General features: G+C 41.1%; 1 protein-coding gene and 1 pseudogene across 1 annotated transcript; both read left to right on the top strand.

The window, feature by feature from the left end:
- The first annotated feature begins 2,160 nt into the window (after positions 1 to 2,160).
- On the top strand, positions 2,161 to 8,331 carry LOC119595795 (inter-alpha-trypsin inhibitor heavy chain H3-like). The gene is made up of 7 exons (XM_037944961.1): positions 2,161 to 2,330; positions 4,030 to 4,212; positions 4,684 to 4,817; positions 5,317 to 5,524; positions 6,731 to 6,907; positions 7,677 to 7,760; positions 8,264 to 8,331. Exons 1-7 carry the CDS (start codon positions 2,199 to 2,201, stop codon positions 8,318 to 8,320), a joined length of 975 nt encoding a protein of 324 aa, XP_037800889.1. The 5' UTR covers positions 2,161 to 2,198; the 3' UTR covers positions 8,321 to 8,331.
- A 1,023-nt stretch (positions 8,332 to 9,354) lies between these two features.
- Positions 9,355 to 10,177, top strand: part of LOC119595794 — a 10,526-nt pseudogene continuing 9,703 nt past the window's right edge.

The raw sequence follows: 10,177 nt of genomic DNA, 5'->3' as shown, positions 1-10,177 counted from the left end.
CTTTCCCTCCTTCTCTCTCTCCTCTCCACCTCTCTCCATCCTCCCTCTCCTCCTCCATGTCTCCTCTCACTCCTCTCATCTCTCTCATCCGTATCCGTCCGTATCCTCATGCTCTCTCTTACTTCTCCTCCCGCCAATCGTCATCCATGTACTCTCCTCTCCTCGTCTCTTCTCTCACTTCTCCCTCTCTCGTCGCTCTCCCCCCTCTCTCCATGCTCTCTCTCAGCCTTCCTCATCTCCTCCTCCTCCTCATCCTCTCTCATCTTCCTCGTCGACATCTCTCTATCCTCAGGCCGGCGGTACATCTCCTCTCTCCTGCTCTCTCTCACTCTTTCTATCTCACTCTCTTCTCTCACTCTCTTTCTCTCTCTCTCTCTATCTCTCTCTCTCTCCCTCCTTCTCTCTTTCTCTTCTCCTCTACTCTCTCTCTCTCTAATCTCAAATCTCCTCCCCTCGCTCTCTCTCGCTCCTCTCTCGCTCTCGTCGCTCTCTTCTCATCACGCGTCACCTCTCTCTTCATCTCGTCATCGCCTTCTGTCCTCTCCCTTTTCCGCCCCCCCCCCCCCCCCCCCCCACCCCCCCCCCCCACCCCCCCCCCACCCCCCCCCCCCCCCCCCCCCCCCCCCCCCCCCCCCCCCCCCCCCCACCCCTTCTCCGTCCGTCGTCTCCTCTCTCCTCTCCTCCTCTCCTCTCTCTCTCTCTCTCTCTCTCGACTCGAAATTCTCTCTCTCCTCATCTCTCTCCTACTCTCTCGGCTCTCATCTTCTCTCCTCTCTCATCTCATCTCTCTCACTTTTCTCTCCTCTTTCTCTCTCTCTCTCTCTCTCTCTCCCTTTCTTTCTTTCTTTTCTTCCATCCGTATTTCGCTTTTTCGTCTCATTCATCACTCTCTCCCTTTTTCTGCCATTCGTTTTTTTTTCTCCCATCCGTTTTCTTTTGCTTTCTTCTGTCCGTTTTCCCTTTTTTCATGCAACCGTCTTTTCCTTTTCTTTTTCTTCTCATCCGTTAACCCTCTTTCTTCTCATCTCTTATTCCCTTCTTCCCCCATTCTTTATCCCTCTTTCCTCTTTCATACATTTTCCGTATTTTTTTCCTCTTTCCCTCAAGTAATAGCGAGAAAACGACCACTCCGGCTCTCTCTCTCTCTCTCGCTCTCTCTCGCTCTTTCCTCAGTCGCTCTCTCATCTCTCTCTCTCGTCTCGTCTCTCGTCTCTCCTCGGTCGTCCATCTCGTTCTCGATCACGTCTCCTCCCTCGTCATCTCTCCGTCTCCTCTCCCTCCTAGGGATCTCTCTCCTGCTCTCTCCGGTTCTCGCGTCCCTCTCTCTCTCTTCTCTTCTTCCCTCTCATCCCGTCTGCTCACGTCTATCTCCTCTTCTCTCGTCGTCATCCTCAATCTCTCTCATCTCTCTCCTCTCCCTCTCCATATCTCGAATCTCCCGCATCTTCCTCTAACTCGTGGTCGTCTCTCTCTCTGTCAGCCTCTCCTCTCCTCTCTCTCCTCTCGCTCTCTCGCTCTCCTGGCTCTCTCTCTCTCCCTCTCGTCTCCTCTTTCATCGCTCCTCCTCTAGCATCTCTCGTTCTCTCCTCTCCGTCTCCCTCCTCCCAGCGGACTCTCTCTCATCTCCCTCCTCTCCGCACTATCCTCCTTTCTCCACTCTCTCCTCTCACTCTCTCGACCTCTCTGGATCATACCTCTCTCCTCCTCCTCTCTCCTCTCTCTTCTCCTCTCTATCCGTCCTCTCTCTCTCCTCTATCTATCTATCTTTCTCTCATCTCTCTTTCTCTCTCTTTCTCCTCTCTCTTTACTCTCATTTCTCTTTCTCTCTCTCTCTCTCCTCACACATTCTCTCCATTATCTCTTCTCTCTCCTCTCTCCGTCTCCTTTCTCCTCTCTCATCTCCTCATCTCTCTCTCTCTTCCTCGTATTCCATATCTAGTCATCCATCTCTCCTCATCTCCTCTCCGTCCTCGATCTTCCTCTTCTCTCCGTTCTTTCTCACATCTCTCTCTCTTCTTCTCTCGCACTCTCTCTCTCTCCCCCCTCCCTCCCCTACTCATCCGTCCTTTTTTCCTTTCATTTTCCCCCTCATCCGTTATCCATATATCATATATTTTACCGTTTTTTTTATCCTCTCTCTTTCCCCCCAATAATAGCGAGAAAACGACCACTTCGTCCATAGTTTCTGCCCCGAGGAGATGGTGAGGATGCCTACCCACTCGGTGTTCGTCCTCGATGTGTCGCTCTCGATGAAGGGGCAGCAGTTCGAGCACATGAAGGGGGCCGTCGACGCCATGCTCGGGGAACTGCGCTCGGAGGACACGTTCGAGGTGGGATTTCGAGGGGGAGACTTCGAGTGGGACTTGAGGAGGAAGGTTTTCCTCGGTTTATTTCCCTTTCGCTTTTTCTCTTTTGTTTCTTTCGCCTCTCTCTCTCTCTCTCTCTCTCTCTCTCTCTCTCTCTCTCTCTCTCTCTCTCTCTCTCTCTCTCTCTCTCTCTCTCTCTCTCTCTCTCTCTCTCTCTCACTCTCTCTGTCAGTTTTTTTTCTTTCGCGAATTCGTGATTTCTTTTATTGTTTTTCTTCTACTCCTTAATTTCTTTATTTTTCTCACTTTTTTCGCTCAAAAATCTCTCTATCTTTTTTATTACTATTTCACACATTCTCTAATTATGTATTTATTTATTCTAAGAAGATTTGTGATGCCGATGACGATGACTGTTATGGTGTTTTTTTACATTATTGCTATTATTTATTATCAAGCTAATATTGATATAAAACAAAATAGTATAACCACAACATAAAAGCAGATGCTGAAGTAAAAAAATAATAATAATAGGAATAATAATAATAACAATAATGCTGATGCTAATAGCAATAGTAACAATAATAATAATGCTGATGTTAGTAGTAGTAGTAGTAATAATAATAATAATAATAATAATAATGATAATAACATCAGTGGCTTAGAAGCTCCGGACTTAAAGGGGAAACAGAGGGTTTTATTCTTGCAGCCCAAGTTTGTTTACCATAAACTATCAAGCTAACATCTTGCATAATGGCATTGACCCAAAGTGTAGGTTTTGTGAAGACAAGGTTGAGACAATTGAACACCTTGTGTCTGGTTGCTCAATATTAACACCAAATGAGTACAAAAATCGCCACGACAGAGTGGGCAAGTACCTGCATTGGAAGATCTGCAAGCACTTTTCTATCGGAATGCAAGATAGATGGTACGAACACCATCCACAGCCAGTTACTGAAAGTAAAGATGCTACAATCCTGTGGGACTTTCCAAATCACACAGATCGTACTATACAGGCGAATCGTCCAGATATCGTATCAAGGACAAAATAAACAACACCTGCCTGTTTATAGACATGAGCATCCCCTCAGACAGAAACGTCTCAGCGAAAGTGTTATCAAAGTATAAAGACCTGGAAATAGAGATGGAAAAGATGTGGCATTTAAAAAACAAAACTTTGCCTGTTGTTATTGGAGCACTTGGCCTTATAAAGAAAGGTACTGATAAGTTTGTTGAACAAATACCGGGAAATCCAAAATTAAAAGAAGTCCAAAAAATAGTTTTAAACAGCAAAGCGCATGTTTTCAGAAGAGCCCTATCGATCTAAAATATTTCTATGTTCGTGAATTGACTTGAGTAGATGTTCTGCATATTTTTCCATATTTTGGTTGATGTTCCATTACCTCAAACTTCAATCACCCTAGGTCGCTGGTATTGACCCTGTGTTTGATTTTGATTAGCAAATCTAAAGAAACTTTTTCAACAATAATAATAATAATAACAATAATGATAACAATAATTTTAACAATATCAACAATAATAGTAATAATAATAATAATAATAATAATAATAATAATAATAATAATAATAATAATAATAATAACAATAATAATAACAATAATAATAACAATAATAACAACAACAACAAGAATAATAATACCGACAAGCAACAGCAATAACAATAATCCAACTGCCCCGTAACTCCCCTTTTTAAAACCTCCTGCAGCTGCTGGTGTTCTCGGCGGACGTGAAGAGCCTGGGCCTGTTCAACGGCACTCGCTCGCACAAGAAGAAGGTCAAGAGGATGATGAAGAGGCTCGAACCGATGGGCAACTCCTACCTGAACCCGGCGTACCACGAGGCGCTCCGGAAGGCCACTGCTTACGACAGGAAGAACGTGGCCAGGAAGGTGGGATGCTTGGCGGGTTTTTCGTTTTCTCTCTCTCGCTCTCTCTCGCTCTCTCTCTATCTATCTATCTATCTATCTATCTATCTCTATCTCTCGCTCTTTTCTTTCTTTCATGTTCTTTTCTTTTTTTCTCTCTCTTTTTTCTTTCTTTCTTTTTCTGTTTCTCTGTTTCTTTTTCTTTTTTTCTTCTTCTATTTCTAGAAAACACCGAAATAAAAAAAGCATTCGTGTTAGAGTTTCACCCACACACGCTACACATACACGCACGCACGCGCACACACACACACACACACACACACACACACACACACACACACACACACACACACACACACACACACACACACACACACACACACAAAAAAAAAAAAAAAAAAAAAACAGGGAAACGTTTGTTAATTTACATATCTAATTCTACATTTATTATTTTCTTTATTAATTCTCTTTATTTACCCATCTGTTCATCCGCAGGTGGTGATGGTGAGCGATGGCTGGGGCACCCTTGGCCAGACGGATCCGGAGGTGATTCGCGCCACGCTGCGAGCTGCCAATACCTTCAACATACCCATCTTTGGAGTGGTTTTCGGGCCCGACGCTGATCTGAGGTACGGGGCGAAGCGGTGTCATGCTGGTGGCTGGGTTGTTGTCGAGGTGATTGTGTTTAAGCTCGCTAAGCGGATTGACATATCTGCACCATTTATATATATATATTATATATATATTTTATATATATATATATATATATATATATATATATATATATATATATATATATATATATATATATATATATTATATATATATACACATTTATATATGTACATATACATACATACATACATATATATATATATATATATGTATATATATATATTTTATATATATATATATATACATATGTGTGTGTGTGTGTGTGTGTGTGTGTGTGTGTGTGTGTGTGTGTATGTATGTATGTGTGCGAGCATGTGCACGTGTGTGCGTGCATGCGTGCGTGCGTGCTTGCGTGCGCGTGCGCGTATATCTATGTGTGTACTTGTGTGCTTATGTATGTATATAAGTACGTATGCACATATGTATATTTACGCATGCCCCCCCCCCCCCCAGACTGATCGAGCAGGTGAGCGCGGACAGCGGCGCGTGGGCCCTGAGAGTGTACCCGCCCGCCGGAGTGAAGGAACAGGTCCGCAGGTTCTTCCAGGAGATCTCGTCGCCCCTGCTGGTGGACGTGGCCATGGCCTACCCGCAGGAACAACTCTATGAAGAGCTCTTGGTTCGGCGGGAGAATTCGAACTACTTCTACTCAGGCAGCGAGGTGAGTTGCGGGAGATATAGAGGAGAGATATAGAGAAAGGAATATAACAGAGAGCGAGAGAGAAAGACTGGCCTGCAAAATATTATTCATAAACGTAAAGATAGTTTATTTTCGTTGGTTCTTTCCATCCTTTATGGCGATGATTTTATGCAGGGATGATACGGGCTTAAAATAAGGGCTATACTCTTTCATAATAACCATGCATAAAATAATAACCATACGATTTCAGTTTTTGCTAGATGGAACCATAGTATGCCCCTCATGTCAATTATTTTTCATGATTAATAGATGATAATATGTATTTTTTCATAGCTAAAGGATAATATGTATCTATTTATTTTTCATTTTCTCCATGACCAAAGGGTAATATATTTTTTTATGACCGAATGATAAAATGCTCCAGATTTATTATTTTTTATCATAACTAAAGGATAAATTTGATTTCACTAATATTTCAGTTATTACTTTTCATGACATTATCTCACTTATATATTTTATTATTTTTTTTTCATGAATGACATGCTCCTTACTTATATTTTTATTTTTTTAGAGCAAAGCATGACGTACGCTCCATTTTATATATATATATATATATATATATATATAATATATATAATATATATATATATATACAAATATAATATATATATATATATATATATCTATATATATATATATATATATATTAGTGTTGTGTTGTGTGTGTGTGTGTGTGTGTGTGTGTGTGTGTGTGTGTGTGTGTGTGTGTGTGTGTGTGTGTGTGTTGTGTGTGTGTGTGTGTGTGTGTGTGTGTATGTGCACATATATATGCACATATATATGTGTATATGTATATGTATATGTATATATTATATATATATATATATATATATATATAATATATATATATATATATATATATATATAATATATAGATGTGTTGTATATATATATATATATATATATATATATATATATATATATATATATATATAGTATATATTTCTTCTTCTACTACTTTCATGACAAGGATATGACCCACTGATTATAGGTGACCCATAAATCGGAAATATGATACGACCCACCGCGATATCCATATGTCCTATCATATCTCCCATTTACGACTCACCTATAAATATTTTTTTCTTATAATTCAGTTTTTTTTTTATAATTATTTTTTTTTTTACCTTCAAAAACTAAAAGGTTAATATTGCGCCTCCCTTCCAGATGGTCACCGCCGGCGTCTTGACCCCGAACACCCCCGATTTCCATCCTGTAGTGACGGGTCGAGGTCGTTTCGGGCTGGTACGACTCGAGGTGACCCGAATCGACTCCCGGTACCAAAATATCCCGATGGGGGGCGTTGGTATCGTCTCCAGAATTTGGGCTTACCTTAAAGTGCAGGTAATGTGCAATGGGGAAGGAAAGTCTACGGGTAGATTTCTTAAAATTGTGCGGGACCTGAGTTGATGATTTTTTTTATGCGGACATGCATATACACAGAAATAAATGTATGTCTGTCTATCGATATGATAGATTTACAATTATCTGTCTATCTGTTCGGTAGATGTGCATGTCCAGACAGATAGATATGCATTTATTTCTGTGTATATGTATGTCCATATAATGAATATTTTAACAAACCGGCCGTAAATGTGCAAGGTGCAGAATTAGTCTAAAAGTTGTAGTTACGTGCAGGTTACATGGCGAAATTACAAAGTGCAGGTGTGTCTGTGTTGCAGATTTGAATTGCAAGTTGCAGGGATTTACTGCAGAAATATTTCAAAGTACAAGTATGCCCATGTGCAGAGTTTAAATTCCGTGATGCAGGTAAATACATATCTAAATGATGCAGATGCAAAACTTTTTTAGTGCAAAAAGGACCGAGAGAGAACGTTCAGAGAACGTGGGAAGTATATTCTATATTATTGAATATATATATATATTTATAATATATATATATAATATATATAATATTATGTGTGGGGTGTGTGTGTGCGTGCGCGTGCGCGTGCGTGGTGCGTGCGGCGTGGGCGTATGTATGGAATATGTGCATGAAACCTAACTTGAAAATACACATTTATATGAGCCCACGAAACTATTAAAATTATTTCGTGTTTTTCTGAATATATTTGTGTGTGTCTGTACTGAAGTTCCCTTGTGTATCCTGCAGGACCTGTTGGCGAAGATGGCCGCTTCGGAGGACCCATCGGTCATTGTGAGACTGCACTATACCTTGCAAGACTTGGCCACCAGGGTAAGGCGTCGCCGTGACTCTACAGGGTGGCTTGATGGGTATTTCGGGTGTATCGTTATGTCTTTTTATCATTCAGAAAAAATCGTGGTTGATACATGACCCTAATTTGTTTTCTTAAATTCTTGCAAATAAAACAACTTACGTGGGAATATTGGATTACAGAATTACATTACATTTCGTTTTGATTAAAGTATACAGTATTATTTATTTTTCCAATGCCTTGCACAAAAAAAAAACTTTACATAGGTATTTTGGGTTACAGAATCATACTTTCTTGAGTTGGTTATGGCAAATACAGTATCAACATCGATCTTCATAATGCCTTTTTACAAATATATGCCAACGTGACCCTCCAGACACACAGCATCCATGCACATCGCCCCGACGCTGAAAGTCTTAGCAACACACCTTCGATCTCTTTAATTAACCTCCAATAAAAACAATACGAATCAATCACACCAACTAAATCAAAATCAAATCAAATCCTCTTTTCGTTTTCCCAGAATCATTTCGTGACTGAGTACACGCCACTGATGGTGATGCTTCCCAACCTCGGCTAGACAACCTGGTCCTAACCCACAGAAGGCCCAACAAGAGACAAAGAAACGATTTTACTTCCCAAACACGGACGTATACAAGCACATGGTTGTACGTAGGTCTTCTCTCTCTCTCTCACTCTCTATCCTCCAAACCTCCTCCCATTTCTCTCGCATCTACCGCTCTCTCGCTTCTTCTCTTCTCTCTCTCTCTCTCTCCTCTCTCTCTCTCTTTCTCAATCTCTCTCTCTCTCTTCTCTCTCTCTCTCTCTTCTTCTCTCTCTTCTCTTCTCCTCTCTCTTCTTCTCTCTCTCTCTCTCTCTCTCTCTCTCTCTCCTCTCTCTCTCTCTTCCTCTCTCTCTCTTCTCTCTCTCTCTCTCTCTCTCTCTCTCTGTCTCTCTCTCTCTCTGCACTCTCAATCTCTCTCTTCTCTCTCAATCTCTCTCTTTCTCTTCTCTCCTCTCTCTCTCTCTCTCCCTTTCCCTCTCCTCTCCCTCTCCCTCTCCCTCTCTCTCTCTCCTCTCTCTCTCTCTCCTCTCTCTCTCTCTCTCTCTCTCTCTCTTCCCTCTCCCTCTCTCTCCCTCCTCCCATCTCCCTCTCCCTCTCAATCTCTCTCTCTCTCTCTCTCTCTCTCTCTCTCTCTCTCTCTCTCTCTCTCTCTCTCTCTCTCTCTCTCTCTCTCTGTCTCTCTCTCTCTCTCTCTCTCTCTCTTTCTCTCTCTCTCGCCTCGTTGGCTCTGAATTGCTAACAATAAATCGTTGTTGCTTTATTTTCTCTTTGGATGTACGCACGAGGTGTCTTTTTTAATTATTTTATAAAATTAATATTTTGTTTCACTGTTAGGTCATTTGGATACACAATTTTGTTCTTAATATTTACAAAAAAAAGAGAAACAAACAGAAAAATAAGGTTAAGAAAAGAATAAATCGAGAAAAAAATGTTTTTAAAAACCCTCAAACATCCTTTTCACAGTGTGACACTTAGCTCGCACAATCCACACAACCGCAGCTTACAAGCGTGTAATAATATCCCATTCCTCATTTCTCCTCCCGCAGTCGTCGGCGATCCCAACTTCATCGTCCACACTCGAGGAATCCGCCTGCCCTTCTGCTTCGATTACCACGGCTACAACGGGGCTTACCTGAGCCTGATCCAGGATCCTTACACAAGTGAGAGAACCGTTCGAAGTGGAGATACGGGGGGGAGGGGGGTCTTTCGAGATGCTTGGGAGTCGTTTGTGGTGGAGAGTGATTCATTTGAAATCGTTGGGAATCAGATTTTTTTTTTTTTTTTTTTTTTTTTTTTTTTTTTTTTTTTTTTTTTTTGAGAATCGTAAACTGAAGATAATGTTTTTTTTTTTTTAATCACTTGGATTCGTTCGGAAGTGAAGATGGGGAATCAGCCATAACTGAAGATGAGTGAAAATACGTTTTTTTTTATTATTTGGAATCATTCATATGGGTAGACAAGGTTTGAAAATCATTGAGAATCACTCATAAGAGGAGATACAGGTTTTAGAATCATATTGTAACTGAAAATATTGATTTGAAGATAGTTGGGTTTTAGAATCACTTGGAATTATTCACAAGTTTTGTTTCCATAATTTGTCAGCCAAAATCACCATTGTCGATATTTTTCTCATCGTTTCTTTTGGTTTGTTTTTTACTAAGATCGCCTTACGTTATTGCGTCACATTTTTTATTTATTTACTTATCTCTTAATCGACTGATTTACAGAGATCATGGTAAACGGGGAGGTCACATCGGCGTCGCACAACCCGGACCGCACGTATTTCTCGGCGCTGTTCTTCGCTCTCGGCCAGATCAACGTGACGGTGACGCGAGATCGCATCCACATCGACTGCCTGGGAGAAAATCGTGT

The sequence above is a fragment of the Penaeus monodon genome, chromosome 36, assembly GCF_015228065.2.
Source record: "Penaeus monodon isolate SGIC_2016 chromosome 36, NSTDA_Pmon_1, whole genome shotgun sequence".
NCBI classification, from domain to species: Eukaryota; Metazoa; Arthropoda; class Malacostraca; order Decapoda; family Penaeidae; genus Penaeus; species Penaeus monodon.
This window is presented reverse-complemented; position numbering and strand designations above follow the sequence as displayed.

Bases quoted from the DNA above. Each gene is read 5' to 3' on its own strand.
- LOC119595795 (XM_037944961.1), top strand. From the start codon at position 2,199: ATGGTGAGGATGCCTACCCACTCGGTGTTCGTCCTCGATGTGTCGCTC. The intron at 2,331-4,029 runs GTGGGATTTCGA...AACCTCCTGCAG, and splicing joins GCTCGGAGGACACGTTCGAG to CTGCTGGTGTTCTCGGCGGA. The intron at 4,818-5,316 runs GTACGGGGCGAA...CCCCCCCCCCAG, and splicing joins GGGCCCGACGCTGATCTGAG to ACTGATCGAGCAGGTGAGCG.